General features: G+C 30.1%; 1 protein-coding gene across 3 annotated transcripts in view; it reads right to left on the bottom strand.

The window, feature by feature from the left end:
- Positions 1 to 21,422, bottom strand: part of step (cytohesin steppke) — a 205,702-nt gene that overhangs the window by 102,632 nt on the left and 81,648 nt on the right. Inside the window, exon 1 of one of the 3 annotated variants that reach the window (XM_014427982.2) lies at positions 787 to 819. The exons of the other annotated variants lie outside the window; for them this stretch is intronic. Coding sequence (XP_014283468.1) covers positions 787 to 804 — 18 coding nt within the window. The 5' untranslated portion in view covers positions 805 to 819. Of the gene's footprint in view, positions 1 to 786; positions 820 to 21,422 lie in introns of those variants that run through there. 3 annotated transcript variants of the gene reach the window in all.

Genomic DNA, 21,422 nt, shown 5'->3' with positions numbered 1-21,422 from the left:
TTTTTTTTTTTTTTTTTTATTCATTGGTTGTTATCTTGTTCTTTGTTCTTAGCCCTGATAAAGGCTAGAAATTCTAGCTGGAACGTTAGCACTATTAAACAAGTTTTACAACGTATTGGTGATATTTTCTAAACGCACCCCCAACCATCTTCTCTTCATATATATTATTTAATATAATAAGTCTTAAAAAAAAAAAATATGAAATTTTAAGAGCTTCCAGGTATTAAATCCAAGATTAAACATTAAACATTAATAAAATTAAATCGATTTTCTTAACTAGAAAACTTGTGTTTTATTATACAGGATAGACCATGACCCATCCATACCAGGAGATACCTTTATAAGGCTCATTATATATGGCCTTACAAACTGGAACACAAAGCACCTGCCTGCATGTATTTATAGTTTTATATTTATTTCTTTTTTTAATTTATTTATAATAGATAATCAGATGAATAATATTTTTTATTTCCTTCTGGCCACCTGTCTACATTAATATGAATAAACATAGTATTGACTTAAGCTGAATGTTTATTCAGAAAAAAAAATATCGACTGCTATAAAGAGGGTTAGACCAGCACAACAAGAAACCTTGAAGCCTTTTTTTTTTTTTATTTATTTACTGGATAGAATTAATCTATTTTGAGTAGAGGAAAGAAATGACTTAAGAACTCAACACCTCAATATTTTTAAAAACTTTAAATTACGAATATTATGAATAGAATTCAGAAAATATAAGTTATTTTTGAACTTCTTTAAAAAAAAAATTAAGGGCAATGAACTCACCACCAGTAATAAACCCATCACACAAAAACGCTCACCTGAAATAAAAACAAGAAACAATTATTATGGAATGTTTTAAAAAAAAATGTAATACTAGATATTAATTATTTTAAAAAATTATAACAACTAAAAAACAATATATAACCTGAAAGAAAAAAGACCTGTCCAAAATATACAAGATGGCCTTGATTAACTTAAAAAATTCATTTAAATAATCAATGATGAAACATATGGGAATAATATAATATATAAATCAATATATCAGGCAAAACAACTTAATTGTATATATATATATATATATATAGGATATTTAATTCCATATTCTTATATTTTTGCTTATTTGTAGGATCTATCTATGTCCATTTCACTTATGACGCAATATATTCTTTCTTTAATTATGTTTCTATATAAAATTCCCATTCTTTGAACTTATCATTTAAAATACTAGTTAATAGTAAATATTCTACTACTTCTTTAATTTTAATTATTTTTAATAACATTATGGAATCAATTGTGATTACATGAAACAAAATTCACTCTAGTGGAAGAAGATAGTTTACCGTATGAATCAGATTGTAGGAAGATAGTCTGAGTGGCGGTCAATGAAGGTAACGAAATAGTAAAAGAAAGCTGTTTATTGTTAACCAACGTTTCGCCCAACTTTGCCGGGCTACGTAAGGGCTAAATGAAAAAACCAAGACACAAACATTTTAGAACCAACGAAACATTACAATAAAAACATTTCAAAACAATTTTTATGTTTATAAAGTATATAAAAAATAATTAACCAGGTGTAATAAAAGTTCTTAATACAGATCTAGACTAATAAATTGTAGAAGACTACTCATTAAAATATAGTAATAAATATGGTAAAGAGGTAGAGCAGAGAAATGAAGTAGATATGGTATAGGTGAGGTATTAAGAAAATTGATAAAAATGAACAATGAACATAGGGGATAATCACCTGTCAGATTGTTACACAGTAAACGACAGAGAAAAAAGGGAAACAGCTATAAAAAAATGTTTAATATTACAATATATTTATCTATTGTAATATTAGATATGAGATTAGATGTTTCTATTAGTTTACCCATCTATATATTATAAAAATTCTTACCCTTCCTAAGGGTTTGCCTAGGAAATGGGAGCATTTTTCTATACCAGAGTTTTTTATTTTTTCTCTGTCGTTATTTCAATCTGACTGCTGGTTATTACCCCAATGTTTATTGTTTATTTTTATCAATTTTCAAATATCTCCTTTTACATATTACTATACCTCAGCTATACCATAACTACTTCACCTATCTGTTCTACTTTTTTACACCTACTTCTTTACCATACTTACAACTAATTTTAATGAGTAGCCTCCTATCTGTATTCAGAACTTTTATCACACTTGATTATTTCTATTTTATTTGCTTTATAAACTTAACAGTTGTTTTGAAATGTTTTTATTTTAATGTTTCGTTGATTGTAAATTTTAAATAGATTCTAAAATGTTTGTATCTTGTTTTTTCATTTAGCCCTGAAGAAGCCCTACAAAGTGGAGCGATAACAATAAATAGTTTTCTTTTTCTAGTTTGATATCTTTATTGTCCGCCACCCGGACTATCTTCCTACAAAATATACTCTAATTTAAAATTTTATCTAAGCAGTTGAAAGTTTCATCAATACATCTTAAACCAAAAAAGGTTAGACGTAATAAGATAAAACTATAATCATGGCCCTAAGGGACAAATGAATAAATAAAATCGAATTAGTTTTAAGAAAAAATAATACTCTGAAGTACAAGTAAGTAGAGTTGCTGAAACACACGAGTACTTATTCAGTATCAAGATACTTAGAGTAATTAAATCACAAGACTACAGTAAAGTTTGGTTATTTCAAGTCTGGGTTACTAATTCTTGTTTCACAAGAGTAGTTAATCATGAATAATGTGCTATTACTCATCAGTCACATACAGACAATAATTTCGTCATTAATCAACATTAAATACGTGAACAATGGCTCACAGTTTACAATACTGTTTACAACTCTTTGTCACATATCACCGTTTACTACCAGTTACTTCCACCAGGAATATTATATAATAAAAAGAGCACTTAAAAATGATTTGACATATTATTTATTTAAAAATGTTATTATTAATTAATCCCATGAACGGTTGTTTAATTATTAATAAAACAAATATACAAAACGAATAACATATAACATTTTTTAACTAAGAGGGCTCAAAGTGAAATTATGATATCAGTCATGAATAATCATATCTAAACTAAGAAAATCGTCTTAATAAGGCTTAATCAAAATTTTGTATTGATATAACTTAGAAAAGGGCACGGAGTAGAAACTGTATAGTGCCGGTAATACATAATTATAAAATTTCTATTGATATTACCAAGAAATGGACACGGGACAGGAGGGAAGTTTGTATTATGCTGATAGGATTTCAATACTGACGACGCCTGAATTAGCGATACGTTGATTAGTGAATTACAACAGTCTCTCAACTAAAGGTTTTTTTTAAAAATAAATCATATATAAATAAATTATATATAAATAAAAAGGAATGGTTCGAAAATTTGTCCACAGTAAACTTTTGAAGTACTGGACTGTTTTAAATGCTTTTTTTTTTCAAAATATTATCTGTTGCCATGGCAAGCTTTAAGGGAGCGTGGGTAGCCGCGGGACGCCGTAGCTACGGACTCAAAGGAATCAAGTCCGAATCTGGCAGGGCAGAAAATTGTTTTTTGTCACACTGTAGTGCGATTCAACTCCTGTGGTACCCTCTAAAATTGGGTACCCTTAATTGAGCAAAAAAATCTGGTGGTCGTGCGAGTTTCTGACTAAATCACCTCCTTGAACAACCGTAGGTCTAGTAACAGAATTTCCTTACAAAGTACTGAACGCTGACCCTTCATGGGTTGTAGCGGTACGGATTTAATTATGGAAAGCTTTAAAGCTGATGAAACCCCCGATTTCTCTGACAGAAAAAAGTTATGAATAAATTTAAAACATTTTTTGCGCGTAGCTCCGAAAGTATACTTTTTTCCACGGTTATTATACACCAACTGATTTGTTTTTTCTGAGGAATAAAAAAAATTATTATTGATACCATTACATGATTTCGTATTCACAAAAAAATATTATACCCTTGTGAGGTTTCAAGTAAAGTAGGCTAACAAATTTTTTTTAGCGTCGTCTAATTTGTGAACTTGATTTTTTTCTTTTATGTTCATTGGTCAAATAATCTTTCATAACTTCTCTGAATTTTATCAAAATCCTAAGTTACTATCTCTGATCTTTTGACCAACATTAATTTATTTATATTTAGACTTAATGCCCTATTAATGGCGAAATATTGGTCCCAAATAACATAAAACTTTTCAAACGTTTTATTTTATATCTCTGGTTCTAATTGGTTTAATTAGATGAGATTTGTTCCCTTCGGTGCAAAGTATAGAGCCCTAAAGCAATTCCGTTTCGTTTAGATTGGTTGATTATTGTGAAAGATATTTCTATTTTTTTTCATTTTTCAAAAAAAATTGAAGGCGAAAAGAGCCAAAAAAGTTTATTTTCTAATTTTTTCAGCCTATTTTTAATATAAAAATGCTATTTTTATAGTAATTAAATTATTTGCAAAACAAAACAAAACAAAAAAATATGAATTCGGAATATTACTATCGAAGATGACTTCTATTGAACTTTTACATATATTAAAAAAAAGTAGAGAATTTAGGCAAGTTCTCTTTGGATTTCGTTTATTAACTATTACTTAAAAGTATGAACATTCTAAATGATAATTTTATTATCTGTTTCCTACATATATCCTTATTGGACCAATATTAGTATTAAGAGATGAAATAGTTTTATGGAAATCGGTTAGTAAAGTATATAGAGACACCACATATTTTATTACATATTTTCATATAGCTTTATTAAATATTGCTGCTAAATATTGTATAAACTAAATTGATATAATAAGCAATTAATTCAGTAAATAATCTAAAGTGTAAATACAAATAATAATACATGTTATATTTATCTAAAATTTATATAAAAAATTTAATTAATCTATATATCCCTGAATTTGGCAATAGCGAAGCATTGGCCGGTCTGTATTTAATACATAAATAAGGGATTTCATTTTATTTATTAGAATTTTGTGTACATTATCCAAAAATATATCCTTTGAGTACATAATATACTTTTATATTATGAATGCTATACATAATTTATTAAAACTACATATACACAACAATTTTAATTTTTAAAATTTTATATTATATTGACAGGAAAAACATATTTTTACATAAACGGATTTCCAATAATAGTAACGTTTTGACCAATACTTGGTTTAGAGATAAGACAGGATACTACCGGTTATATTTAGTCATATCGAGGAAATCAAGAATTGAATACTTCTAAGCTAACGTCAGACATAGTTAGGTTCATCTACCTTCCTACACCGCGTTGAATACTAAGATTCATCAAGTGTTATTTCCTTTTTAACGTTTGAGTTGCTTTCCTAATGTAAGAGACCCGTTATGAATTGATAAGAAAAGACATTTTTCGTAGGCTTTAAGGATAAAACTTTTCAACTTAATGTAAAGCTATAGGTTAACGCAACGCAAAGTGTCATTCTTATAAGTATCAGAATAACACATTGCCTAGCCAAAAATTATAGTAGTTATTTGATTGGATTGCAGAATGAGATGCATGCTGCATTTTTTAGAAGTTGGAGGTTACTAACTTAGCCTTTGAGACTTGTAATTTTTATTCGTAAATGGAATGTGAGATTGTATAAAACATATAGGTAATATAAGAGCAGTACTTCTTTTAACTGCATTACTCCAGGCAAATCTGATCTTGCATGAATGAGTGATGCGGAAGAAAAGACACATTTATTTTTACGACGAAGTTCGTCAATGGTAACATTCACAAAATAAGATTCATCGAATGTCAATTCATGGTTTATTTTATAGAACTCATATTCCCATATGATGGGAGTATTCATGATCTTTAGTTTAACATGTTAAAGCGTGTTAAATGGAAAAAAAGCTCATGTTAAATGGAGAAATATTTCCTTCTTTTACTATGTTAAAACGATGTAACATATAACATGGTTGAGATTCTGTTACTAGGTCTGTTAAATGGAGAATGACGTCACGCAACAGACCAACTGAGCTCGTCACATTTTGTTTGTTGTGTTAGGATACTTGTTCGTAGTTTTTGTTTTGATTGTCTTAGTATTGTTTTGGAAACTGATAAAGCAATTGGGAGTTGAGTTTAACTTCAAAAACACCTAAAAATAATTTAATATTAATAAAGCAATGGATGACAATAATAATAATAATAATGTAATGACACTTGACAATTAGCTCATCTTGATTCTCTTCCTTACAAGTTAGAAGATCAACAACTTCTACTTTTCACTAAATTTAGGCATGTTGTAATAAATGACTTTAATCAAAACTTAGAAGTAAACAATAACATGAAATTTTCGAAGGATAGGTTATATAACAAGACCCAAGAGCTCTCATGCATTTAACATTTAACATGACTTAAATGGGGCTGCCCACAATCCTATACCTATAACATTTAACATGGTAAAACATTTTACATTTAACACAACATCATGAAAACCCCTAATATAAATTTAATAAAAAGTAACAATTTTTTTCTTTAAATATTTTGTCGAAAAGAAAAATTATGTACCCCAATCTCTTATCATAAAATTATACAGCCGATATATAGTTTAGAAGAGTTAATTCACTCTTGTGGGTAATGGAGAATAAGATATGTAAAAGATTTAGTTCATTACAGTGAGAAAGCGATTTTCATACACTACTTTCCCATCAAAATTTAAACTAAACATAAAACATTCAGAGACTGGAATTCCAACTTAAAAGACGGAGAAGTTAGCAATTCTCAATATGATCATTATGTCAACATAACATTTAAGTGATTAATAAGGGCAATTACATTTTTTTTTCGTGTTTTTTAATTTAATAGATGGATTTTTTTTAAAAAATAAAGTCTTATAAAAACAAATAGACTTTTCGGTGAAGTCAAAAAGGTTCAAAGATAAAAATACTACACAATCAAGTGATTTTTAGGTTACTTGACAAATAGTTGTTATACCAGTTACATAAACGTGGTGGTAAAGATATTCCAACTTTTAGATAATTATAATAGGTCAAAATTCCTATCGCAGAGAGAAAAATAAGAAGACATTGATTATAATATTTTATAAGTTCTAAAATCATTTTTAAATTGGAACGGCCAAAATAGCTCCCAATTCCTATTTAAAACATTAAATAAAAATAGTATTAATTCAAAAATTGATATTTATTAGTAATTTCTATTCATTCCTTACAATCAAGGAATTGATAAATCGGTTTTGTATGCATCAGTGCATTTAAATATAGAATTGACCAAATAATCTTAACCATTAAGTTGATACTGTTTTGATCTATAGTGTTATTCACGTATCAATTCATAAAACCTTCCTCTGGAGATAGAAGTATGAATATTCTCTAAAGAACAAATGCAACATTCTGTGTAAACTAAGGTCATTTTAAGAACAAAAACCAGAAACAAAAAAATCTGGACAGAATAAAATCCACAGACAGTAGCTTTTCAAAGATAAAGAAAAAAAGTAGATGAAACTAAAAAAAGAAAAGAAATGAAAGGAGAGGAACAAAACAAAAAGGGAAAAAAGTAGCTGGATGCGAAGAAGAGTAGACAGGAACAATTATCCTAATGAAGGATCAATGCCGGGACCCTCTTCGGTCTCCATTTTACCGAAATAACGAAGGGGAGGGGAGCAAGCGGACCCCCCACTTCTGATATCCACTTCGTAATTTCGTGGAGCAGTGTATCGGTTTCTAAACCATTTTAAATAACCGAGAGAAATCAGATGAAAGGAGAAAACCAATTATGAAGGTGTTCCCAGAGACATGGATTTCCACTTCTGATTGGTCTGACTGCCCATTAAAAAACAATACACTAACACTAATCATAGCTTTTATTTCTACACAAAAATAACAAAATACACTAACAATAACAATAACACTAATACACTAACAATAACAAATATGACAACACTAACAACAGCTAATAAGCCAGAGAACGTTGATAATACAGTAACAGGCAAGAAGATAAAAGATTTTTTTTCGTGGGAGGCTGAGAAATTTCAGGTATCTTATCAGCATAGTTATAAAAAAAAATTTTAAAAATGTTGGTTATCTTTTTTCAATACAGTGATAAATATTAGGCAAGATGTCCTAATTATATGCATATTTAAATAACCCTCAAAAGATGAAGAAAACTTACACTTCCTCATAGGCCCATAGAATGATAAAAAAAAAAATGTGAGAAATTGATAAATGAAATTTAAATTATTTTATTTGTTTCACATAAAAAATGAATTTCCAGTCCAAGTGTGGAGTCCTGATTTTCTGTTGGACGAATTCAGTCACCAAAAAAAGGTTTTGTATGAAGACTACTAAAAGTACGTTAAAATAGAGCATATTAAGGATAAGAACTAGGGTTATTATTTATAACAATAAAATAAGAAACATAGGTGTCTATACAACTCACCAAGTCACGGGTCCATAAATTGGAACTTATAAGTAAAAATGTTATATAATTTTTTTAGAAGATTCCTCTAAATGGTATTATTGTATATTATTGTGCGCAATTTTATAGTATTTCTTTAAATCAAAGTTTCATTTCAAAAGTCAGTTTAGATTCGTCTTAATTATACAAATATGTATCGAAATGTACCAAAATAAAAAAATAAATAGTCCTAAATGTTCAAACTGCCAAGTATATTTTAAGCATTAAGAAAACAATTTAAAATAGATTTTTAATTAATAAACTATCAAATACCAACTTTGTCAGTCATTTAATGTATAAAATAAACACATTTATAAAGTATAACTCATAATAGTTAAATTTGCAATTTTAAATAATACAAAGGATTAAATTTCATCAATTTCCTTTAAAGGTATAATCCCATTGAGCACGAAGAGAACAATTGACGCAAGGAATCTATTCTCAAACCTTCTATTTCTATCCACTTTGAACAAGTGTCAAAGCATAGAACTTAAAGCTACAAAGCTTGCATAAATATGGCAACTACCCTGGACAACCTAATTACATTTACATTGCGAATTTCCTGAAAACGCCTCTTCGGACAGTTGTTTACTAATAGAATTACAGGAAACAGACAAGGAATACCCAACTAGCCTTAGAGTTACAGATAAATCTCAGACAATAGATTACTCCTAACCAATGAGGGTTTCACTTAAACCTAATCTTTAGTTAATATTTTTTTTGAACCCACATTCCTATCTATGCGGGCACTCTTGATATTATAGCACAATTAAAGAATGTAATTGGTCTTTAATTCTATGTGCAACACTTTAAATCTGATGTGCAATGATATCAATACATACTTAACTGGGCTCAACTGATTTTGGGAACAAAATATAAATAACACATTAGGGGTATTCATGATCTTTGGTTTAACATGTTAAAGCGTGTTAAATGGAAAAACTCATGTTAAATCGAAAAAAAATTGCCTTCTTTTACCATGGTAAAACGAAATAACATTTAACATGGCTGAGAGTCTGTTACTTGGTCTGTTAAATGGAGAATGACGTCACACAATAGACCAGTTGAGATCGCCGCCATTTTTGTTGTGACAGCTCAGTTCTTTCGTGTGTTTGTGGTATTCATATCCCTGTTATTAAACCAGAATGGATAATTTTAATGATACATTTGAGGAAAAAAAACAGTAAAAAAAAAACAATGTAATTTCATTCTACTATCTGAAAATTTGTAAATGCTCGCCAGATAAAAATCTCACTATATGAACCATGTAATTATTCTTAGGGGACATATGTCTCAGAATAAAGTTATTTTTTCATTTCATTTCATAGGCTAAACTTTCACACAAATTCCACTTTTCACTCACTCTAGGCATGTTGCAATTAATTACTTAAATCAAAACTGAAGTAAACAATGAGGGTCTGGAAGGAAGGTTATAAACATAAAGGCTTATACAACAAGTTGCTGAGAAAATCCGCTAGGAGCTCTTATGCATTTAACGTTTAACATGACTTCAAATAGGGCTGCTTACAATCTTATAGTTATAACATTTAACATGGTAAAACATTTAACATTTAACACAACATCATGAATACCCCTATTAATTGGTATAGGAGGACCTAATCGTAAGATGTGAACACTTTCTCTTACTTAATTAATAAAATAAATGGCCTCATCGAAGTCATTAAAGATCGAACCCACTAATGCAAGAGATGGACAGGTTGGGAGACCCAACATCTCATGGGTGAATGTCCTTCGCCATTCCAATCAGACTTTCCAAAGTTACCAACCACCACAATACTTTCTCGATGTTCAGTATGCGAATAGCTAAGTGTCGCCAATGAATTAACAATGTATTTAGGACTTGAATCCTTTTTGCGATTCTTAATCTAATCTGAATCTTCAGACTTTCCTTAAGGATTACTGCGAAATAAACGAAGGTCAAGTCGACGCATGAATAATAATAATAATAATGGAGCTATTAGGTTTGGAGCAGAGAAGCAGCCAACTGCAGAGTATGAAGGTCAGCCTCTTCTGTCTGGCTGGGAAAAATATTTCTATTAAGATAAGATAGAAGAAGTGGCGTAGCCATAAGGGAGGAATTTAGGGGTACGAACTCTTCACGAGATTACGCAATACTTTCACTTATTCTGACCTGTAAACGAAAATTATATAAAACTAATTTTATATTTTATAAATAATATACTGGAAGAAGATAGTCGACCGTATGAAGTAGATTGTAGGAAGATAGTCCGGGTTGCGGTCAATAAAGGTATCAAAATAGTAAAAGAAAACTATTTATTGTTTACCAACGTTTTGCCCCACTTTGTAGGACTTAGTTAGATCAGATAGAAACAAAACTGAAGACTGATTGAAAAACACACTTCAGCTTTGTTTCATCCTGACAGCACTGACGAAGCCCTATAAAGTGGGGCGAAACGTTGTTAACAATAAATACTTTTCTTTTACTAAATTGACACCTTTATTGACCACCACCCGGACTTTCTTCCAACAATAAATAATATACCTTAGCATAGAAAATATTATATTAATGTTCATGAAAAATAATTTATTTTACACTTAACAAAAATGCAACTGGACTTTATTCGCCCGAATAAAGAATAATAGAAAGTATCTAAATATTGATCTCTCTTTCCAACTGAAATTTTGAAAAAAAATCACCAAGTTTTTACCTTAAAATTTCATATGAAATCGACTTAAAGTGAAGGACAACCCGAATATTTATAAGCCGCATGCTACAATCTGAGACCTCACGAACCTGGATATGGATACAAAATGTACGTGTTACACATTTTTCAATGAACAGAAGTAGTCACGTAAATAATCTTCAATAATGTAAACCACGTATGCTTAGAGATAAACGAAAGTTTCCTTTTACGCCACAAAGGCTAGTAAAGGTTACCCTATGGAATGTAACATAAGGCCACTTTTTCGCAATAAGGAAACAGGAAACGGACAAGAAAAGAGAAAAGAAAACGACAAAGAACGTCCTTTTCTATTTAGTGAATTCTGACTTAATCGCATCTTGAATGGTCACACTTCTCGCCAAAAGAGTTTTTCAATTCGAGTAGCCATGAATTCTCTTAACGGATTTCAGGTAATTTTAAAACCAGTGTATCAATTTTTTTATAGTATTCGACCATCCCTTCTCGGAACTAAACCTCTGGTATACAAGTTTTACTAAACTTTAAAGGGTGTAGAGATATGAAAAGAATAGCTCATGGAGTGATCGTATCACAGGAATATTGGTTTGGTCCTATCTCTACTTTTTAACATTACGTCTTTCCGGAGGGTCAGAAATTTATATAATAAGAAATAATACAATTAAAGAGTCACGATAAAGTATAAAAGATCATTATAATATTACTACCGATATAAAATGTTTTGAAGGACGTTGAAATACGAGATTAAGGTCTTAGCTTAGTTTTGTTCATTTCTCAAATTCGATCATTTAATTTGACATTCTTCTACTAGTAAATAATCTGTACTCAATAATTGAGACTCATCCAATTAAATTTATACTATCGATATACATTATATTAATAATCTATAAGTATATATGTTAGTAAAAAAAACAATAAGATAAAACAGCAAAAAAGTGAAATTTCAACGAAATAACACGTAGTAATAATAACGAAATTGAGCTTGACAAGGTTGAACGAAATGAAAATTAATTGTAAGCCATGGGCTCTGTTGAGGCGCAACCTGGAATCTTAAGAGAGCTCTTCAATTAACTAACAGCCAGCAGCTCAAAGCGAAATACTTTATTTTGGCTTTCAACGAACAAATTAGTTTTTACTTTTATTTCATGTTGCAACGGAACTAAAAAGCAGTTGTCCTCTCTATTGTACTGCCAGAAAGTACTGCAATAAAATAATCTTTTGGCTTAGTTGTATAAGTGATAAACTGCTATTTTTTTCAACATCATCTTAATCCAGTGATTCCCTAATTAATTGGACTTAATTAAATTAATCCCCCTGTGCTCCGCGGTGCTGTTATAAGGACGCCGCGAAATATTCAATTAAGCAATTCGGCAATTTTCTTAGAATTTCCAATTCTTGAAATTTTGCGACAACAATCGTGTATGCTGATAAAATTCCAAAAATTTAGCAACTTTCGAGTCTTTGGAGGTGGTTGTTCAGTCTCAATATGGATACAAGATACGATACTCCTATTACCAAAAAAGTTGAAATTAGATATTTAATATTTTCTCAAGAAAAGTAGTAAATTAAATGGGTAATCGCTTTTAAAAAGGAAAGATTTCCAATTTTTCAAAAGTCCAAAATTCAGAAAAAAATTTGGAAAAAGATTAAGAACCTCTGCCTTAACCATTAACCCTATGATACGAGTTTTCATTTTCTCCATATTTATTTGATAAATATGAATTTCCTATATTTTATTGATTGAAAGAGAAAAAAAAAATTGTTTATTTTTAAAAATAAATTAAAACCATTTAGCCTAAATATTTTTGTTACTTTATTTTTCAACTCCTTTGGTTTTCAAACCCGGCCATTATCAAAGATAATCTCAATTTTTAATTTTACACCCTGACATAAATTTTCCAAAATAGTTGCAGGCTAAGACAGTACCCAAGTCTTAATATAGTTAAATAACTTCTGTCATCTATATCATTTACTATTATATTTTTAATTGGAACTATCTATCTTCTACTATCGGAAAGTATCCTATCAACACTATCAATTAAATCAATATTAAATAAGAATTGGGCATTATAAGCTGCATCTGTTCTAGAAAACGCATGTAAAGCAATGAAATTAAAGATCAATATTATCTTTAATAATGGTCAGGTTGGCCGAAACTTTAGAGATGAAAAATAAACTAATAAAAATTTTTTAAAAAAAGTCCAAAAAAAGTCGCGAGGCCAATTTGGGTTGATCGTTGATCGCTCGCGATGTCTGGTTGAATTCAGTGTACCGAGGATTAAAAGTTATTAATTATCTATGTTCTTTCAATTCCCCAGGACGTGAATTTTTTGGCCCTTTAAATAATTATTGTTGTTGGTTTTTAATTAGGTAGATATGTACTCAGCAAGCTATTGATAGATTAGCAAAAAGTAAGTCATATTTTTCTACCATGATACATTTTTCTGGACAAAAAAAAAAAACGCTAAAGTGATATATTGAAATCAAATTATCAGCTATACTGTGCAGCTTTATAACAACATATTCATATTTACAAACAAATAGTACAACAACTTATATGTTGCAGTTGATCTAAAAATTAAAATGCATTTAAATGCCAAGTTTTGGAAAAGTGTCCAAAAATCGTTTTTTTAGGTATCGCATGTACGGACAGAATGCTGCTACCAAAGGTTGGGTCTGAAAATTTTTTTTCATCATGATACTATATCTCAAAAAACTTAATAAGTGATTTAAAAAATAGTTTTTAAGATATATATTACTTATCCATACCTTGCTGGAGGGCGCCTGATACAGTGTATAAACATAGTATGCATTTCAGACGCCTTCCTCCCCCTAAGACTACGCCTATGACAAGTCGATCACGACACACTTTAAGATAAAAAATAGATCTTATATAAAGAAAAGTTGGCCACCCCTGGTATACAATGAACGAAACCGTGATTTTTTAGAAATTTTAAGAGTTCTTTTCCAGAGTTATTTCCAAAAAACGAGATTCTCGCAACTAAAGCACTATCACAAAGAGATCATGTTCTCCCACTAAGATCTGTACTGGGATATTGGCTGCTGTTGTATATTGGGGCTTTAATAAACTAGGATTAATAGCGTTGTGATTAAGGTATTCCTTTTCCTATTCGAAGCAGATTCTATCCTTATCTTTATTATCAAAGTTCAAACCACGAATTCAAGAAGATAAATATATGAATTATCTGTAAAAAAAAAAAATATTTATAACAAGAAATTCTACACCTAACAATTAATACAGAATTAGCTAAAATTTCTTAATTTTAACGAAAGGTTAAGGGTTAAGTAAAGCAAATAACTATATAATTATAACATGTAATAATAACATCATCCAGTTAGTAACATATAAGAGGAACAGAAAAGTCTATCAAATGCGCCTTTACAAAATACCAAAATAGTTCCTGGAACGAGATCCAGACCACAGGAGCGTTTTGGCAAATGGCCCGAGTCTGAGGCGGACATACCGTGTGTGCGAAAGGCAAAACTTTCACAACAGAGAGTTCGAAAACAAAACAATTAAACACTTAAACTTGGTAATACATTTACATTTAAGTTGTAATACTGTTAAGATGATGTTTCAAAAGGAGAAGAAAACATGTAATTAAAAATTGATAACAAAAGTAAACAAATTTCCTCTGAACACAGTTAAGCATTAAAAGAGAACAATGAGTTCTATCTTAGGATGACTTCGGACAAAGACCGACTTTGAATAAGAGTAACCAAATACGCCTACAACTTAATAGACAATGCGGAAATTATGAAGCATCTGATAAATGACCTCAACTTTCACCAGCGACTAAATAAGAACTTTACAACTTCTGTTACCCATTCGGAGTTGGGGAATGCAAGGAAGCAGTTCTTTTATTCTATTTTTTTAAACTAATAAGGGAATGACAATATTCACATTAAATATATTTATTCGAAAAATAATCGCATTAATATCCCGATAAACGAAGCAAACAAAACTGGCATCGGTGTCAGAGAATGAATAACGAGAGAGTTGTAGAAACGATCAGCCCGATGGAGCAAACAAAAACAGAGTGAACATTAAACTGAGCACCTAATATAAATAATCGAAATATTTAAATTCCTCTTAAAGGTGTCAGGAATGTTTATTTTATACTTCACTACTTAATAAAACATAAAAATCAATAATTCATTAATGATGAATTATATTCATAATAAAATATATTCATAAGAATTATGCAGGTGTACAAGTACATGCCCCAAAATAATAAACAACTAAGGAGATAAAAATATAATAAAACAAACAGTACACAACGTTCAACATAATTTTACTATTGTTTTCCTTTAGAAAAATGTATACTTCGCTAGATCTACAACATAAGTACTTTTAAAAGTTTAGTGAAGATCAAAATCTTAAAATGTCGGTCAGTTAGAAAATTCTGTATATAATTGTGTAAATGTGACTAGATCTTATTTTATTTTTATTATTATCTTTTTTTTGTTATATTAGTTCAAAATTTTACTTATTTTACTATATTCTAGTTTTATTTATTTAAAACTACCGTCATTTTATTTATTTATTATGGCTTCATGTACAGTTTGATTATGTTTATTTTATTAATTTTTCTGTTCATAAACACACAGAGATTTGTTCATTTATTTTTTTTTTAATTTTGGTATGAATTTGAGTTTATTTATCAGTATTACTCATTCTGCAACGTTGTGGTAAGATAGAAAATCTAGAAGAAAAGACTGATAAAGATGTGCCCATCTGTCTATCGGAGGCCACAACCACATGCCATCAAGTTGAATATGGAATAATAAATGGAAGGAATAACCTAATATTCTTTAGGTTAAGATAAGTCGCAATAATACTAATTAATTATGGTTTAATTCGTTCATAACTTTTTAAACAATGTAGACATGAATACTTACTACCCTGTAGATATTAATTACAGAAAAATATTTTTATTTTAACCGCTGGTAATAAATATAAAAAAAGAAAACTAAATGTGGATTGATAAATAGAAGCGTGGTAACGGTTAGTCGAAACCCTGGGAACGTCTGATACACAACCGGAGAAGCAAGGTCAGGACTGAAGAAAAAACATCTTCAGCGCTAATGAGTCCACAGGCAAATCTAGCTTAGTCTTACGCCAATCTCTTTAACCTGGTACGACTATAAAGAATAAAGTAGTAACAAAACTATTAATAAATTGTTTCCATAATTTACACAATGGATAACTACATAGAAATAATTAGTAAGAAATACATTCTATAATAAAATAAATAATATAAAAAAATATCATTAATAGGATCGTATCAAACAATTTAGTACTAAGCAAGCGTGTTTATTAATTTTTATTTCACGTAAGCCCAGTAAAGTTCAGTATTCACAGCCCTAGAACGGAAACGTCAACAATTATTTTCCACTGTGGAATAGTATTGACTGTCCCAAACGGGAGAAGAACTCTAAACATCCAGCATGTCCTTGTTGCGTCGTCAAATTGTTGCTTCACTATAAAATTAAATTACCATGTTCTCTCGACTACTTGATAACTTCATAGACTATAATTTGTTGTCATATTTTACTCCGAAAATAACACACCCATGAACTTTATCAGAGATCAACATAATGAAATTTCATAAAAAACGAAAAAAAAAAAAAAAAAGTATATCAAAATATTATAACATTATTAACAGAGATAAAGCACTTTAAAGATTTAATCAATTGACAAATTTTGATACTTTTCACGAAGTTAGTTATTGCCTTTTGGGGGTGACCCAACATACTTCTATCCCCCCCCCCCTACATCTTATTTTTTCTTTTCTTTAATCAAATCACAATCACATCAAAAAACGGTTCATGAAGTTCCACTCCCAGTTACCAACAGTTAAATGATCTTTGACCTACACTTGGGAAACCCAACCGCAACCCGAAGACTGAAGGCTCAGGCTGCTGCAGGACATTCCGTTATGAACTCTATTATTGACAATACTTCTATTTTATTTACTTTTTTTTCTCTTCGTCTTTTTTCAGATCAACTTATTCTCACCACACCATTAGAGGGCAATTGTTTTTTTTTGTTAGGTCAACAAATATTGTTATTTTTGCTATTAATTTTACTTTTCTCTCTTATTAAGAATTATTATTTTTAAAAAGAAACAATTCAACACACATTATATTTGTTTTCTAGTTTAAAACGGGTGGAAAATATTACCAAATAATACTAATTCACTGAGCTCTGCGACTCACTCTTTTTTATGATTAAAGCTTATACAAGTATTCCGTCTATCCACTCAATAAGAAAAGATTCAATATGAATCACTCCAAACTTTTCAATTATAACTGTCTCGATACATAACCAACATTTCTTTAAGTAAATACGTTTTATTTATTATGCGACAATCCCCATATTTTATAAAATGTTGGCAGTACGTCATGACAAAATCTTGCATGGCATAATTATCTAACGAAGGCTGAAACATCTGCCAATTTATGCAGGGCAGTACTTAGCCCGGACGTGGCCAGGTAAGGCTGACCCTCGATACAAGGCTGCAAGAGCTACTACATACATCAGAAATAAATGAGGTCACAGCGACATGGCCTGAGGTATTTGTCAACGCAACTTGCCTCTCAACTTCGGAGGTGAACATGGTGAGCTGTCAGATACAGATACGGCTTTTGACATATAATATATATCAGCAACAGCTTTTGAACCCTTTCTGGTGTTCCGATTTAAAAAAAAAATTTGAAAATAACCAACAAAGATGATATTCAATTATATCGAGGAAATAATCATTTTACGAACCATATAGGAAAGGCCAAAACATTGAAGATTTACTTGTACATATAAAAATAATTTAACTATTTATGAATTCAATAAAATCGTTATTTCATTAAAGGTTAGGAGAAGGGAGTCATTTTAACAGAAAAAGAGGGATACTTTCCCTAATTAGATACGATAATAGACGTGACACGGTTTTTTGACGGAATAATAATCTAATAATCAATGGCGATGTTTCAAGACGATTGCTCATGAGTTTTCGTTCTCTATGTAAAATAATTTTGATAAGAAAAAAAACAATTAAAAACTGTATAGAATAGCTTCCTTAATGTTATTAATATTTTTTTTGTAAAATCTGCATTTCCTGGAAATTGCATTACATTTCTGGATATTTATGTTGGGTAAGTAAATAATTTCGAGGTCTTTAGAGAATAAACCCATTGAACGTGCCACTATTAAAATATAAGCGCTTCCAGGACGGAGTTTTTCGCATGGAGAAGCGAAAGCAATTAACGAAAATTGATAACATTGTTTATTAACCGTGTCTTCGCTATTCGTGAAAATTTACACACTGGGATATATCAAGATAAATGTGTTTACGCATGCGTAAGTAAAACGGTATAGAACAACCTAGGTATCAATTCGACCAATCCCTTAAGATTTCAAAATTGTATTAAAGGCTCGATAAATTACAACCGAATTATTTTCTTGTGTAAAAACTGTTCTGTAAATAATATATTCTCTCTGGAGATTTCTATAGTGCAGCTATATTTCAAAGTCCAATACTTTCTCAATTGAGATAAATCTCAGGAGCCACCAGTGTTGATATAAAAGTGTATCCAGAAAGGAATTTTTCGCACAGGTAAGCCAAAGTAGTTGATAGAATTTGATACTATTTTTACCAGGCCATATCTCCACTAATCTCCATACATATAGGAATGTCTAGTGAAATAGGTGGACGGAATCAGATCTAGATCACCATTTAGATACCACCACGCACAATGCCAAAACATTTCATCAATATCGGATTGATGGTTCGATGGAATACATTTGAATGTAAATTTGACTACGGACAGTCACGGAACAATAATTGATTCCTCGATCCTAAGGATCCAGTTTTTTTTTTTATTTCTTGCTTGAAAAGAGAGCTTCCCTACCTTGTTTTAGGATGAGATAACTAAAATATGCCAATGATCATTATAACAAACCAGGGATCACTTTAGTAGGTAAGAGAAAAACTATAGATAAATATAAAGATAGAAATTCGGAATTTTCCTCCAATGTTTACCTTTTTCCTTCAAAGTTCAACCTTAAATGCATTTTTAAAACAATAAATTGAGCAACTAACCAACTTCCTCCAACATTCTGCCGTTAATGTTCCGTAAGTTAACTACACCTTGGCACGGGCAATAAACCAGAATCGGGCCGAAATACAAGTTAAGACCAAGCTATAATTAATCATTAGCAAGCCTCGGCCCGGAGAGGGATGACGAAGCCCCACACTGAGGGCCCACTGGAGCATGCCGCACCTGGAAGCAGCTGCTACCATTACACCCTACTCCACTCACGTACAATTACCGGTTTTTGTGGAACTCCCTGCCTTGGGAAATATTTCCCTCTCAGTACCTCCCGATAACTGTCCCAGATAATTAGGAACTCGACACTCTAACAATGAAGACAAATTGGAAAATCGAAAGTATATTTTATCAATCATATAATATACGGAGTAAGTGATAACATTATTATTTGCCGGAGAGAAAACCGTTCCTATCGAGTGAACTAGGACGAAACCTGGGACTACCGGAATTTTCTGGAACAACCCAGACTCGAACGTGTCCTATTCTAAAATGATGTCAGTACTCTTGTTAGCCTAAACTATATGGTAATTGGACCCATAATTAGTTTAAAAATAGTACTCCACCTTTGGATTATACACATTACTATATATATGATGCATAGGATTCATAAATCAGCCATGAAACAATAGAACTCTTCCTAAAACATTTAAATCCACTATTATTCTACTGTTGGAGAAATATTCTTTCACCTACTAACAATTCAGTACCAAAAAAGTAACAACCATTTTTAATTTATTTTACTAATGAAGAGTTTCGATACTAGATCATCACGAGATAAAATAATTCTGCCAAAAAATGTTAAATCACATATTATTCAACTATTTTAGGGGAAAAAAAAACTTTTACCTCGTGATGATCCAAAACCAGAACTGTTCATTAAATAAAAATTTGAAAATGGGCTTGGTTGGGTTTGGAATGCCACGCCTAATATAATAACAATTTATAAAATAATACAGAGCAGGCCATTAATATACATTTCGCGTATAAATTAAAACATAAACATAAAACAACATTATAAATCAATAATTGTTATATGTTACATTCTATTGAGTTCTAAATATTATCATTATACAATGATTCAATGTAAAAATAATAACTAGGAAGTTTAGTGTTTCAACCCAACAAACAACTCCACTTATAAGACATCGTAATAAGAAAAATATGTCGAAATTGAAGTGGAGGAATGAAGACGGTAAAAATAAATAACAGTTAGTTTACTTTCGAAAACTTGCCAACGATTCGGTTAGTTATCTTCAAGGCTACAAATATGTTCAATATAAAGTACAACCTATCGAAGAAAATCTCATACATATTGAAATTAAAAATAATATTAAACATTAAACTAAACAAATAAATTTTCAAAAATTTATTGACAGTTAGGTTTACTTCCTTAATATCTTTTATATTATACTTTTTTATTTTATTTTTTTTAATATTTATTTCTTTGATACTATAATTTTTCTTCTCACGAATCCTTTTACTCATATGAGTTGCTTCCTTTAATCCTAAAACTCTTTTAGTTTGTTTTTAGCCTTACGCCAATATAATACTTCTTACTTTAAATTATTAATAGCTAACATAACTCCATTAACACAAAAATACTTTCAATTTTACGTCGGATTTGAGAGGATCGTACGAATTTACGATCACCATAAACAGCCAACGAAAGCAAAACATGACTGACATTAAAAGTCAGCATAAATTTCCCGAGAGTTCCATAAATACTTGAATAAAGCAATATTGCTACTGCTAACTTATAACCTTCTGTAAGAGAAGCTTTAGAGATTCGGCCAAGGTGAACCAGTAAAAAGAGAAAAAATGATACTTTATCTTTCTCGACAAATGATGGATGGAATGCAAAGCGATCTATGGAATAATTTCAAGGATGGACTGTAACAGTTATTGACCTTACGCAGGTCAAACTTTAAACTTTATGCTGTTTTGTTTTTATATTCAAATGGGCTGTAAAGTGATTTATACTTATATACAAATAAAGAATATAAATTAATAGCCCTCTGATTCAGATGAAATATGATATAGATGAATCTAAATAAAATTAAAATCATTTTTATTGAATTTAGCCAGAAAGTACTGAAAAATGTTTTGAAGCTTAAATTTTAAAATCATGACAAATTAATAGCTACGATAAAAATATCAATAATAACAAAATTTATTGTCATTTAACGATATTTATAAAATAAT

Source organism: Halyomorpha halys, unplaced genomic scaffold (genome assembly GCF_000696795.3).
Source record: "Halyomorpha halys isolate HHAL.00 unplaced genomic scaffold, Hhal_1.1 Scaffold685.1, whole genome shotgun sequence".
NCBI classification, from domain to species: Eukaryota; Metazoa; Arthropoda; class Insecta; order Hemiptera; family Pentatomidae; genus Halyomorpha; species Halyomorpha halys.
The sequence above is the reverse complement of the archived record's forward strand: the minus strand, read 5'-3'. Positions and strand labels throughout refer to the sequence as shown.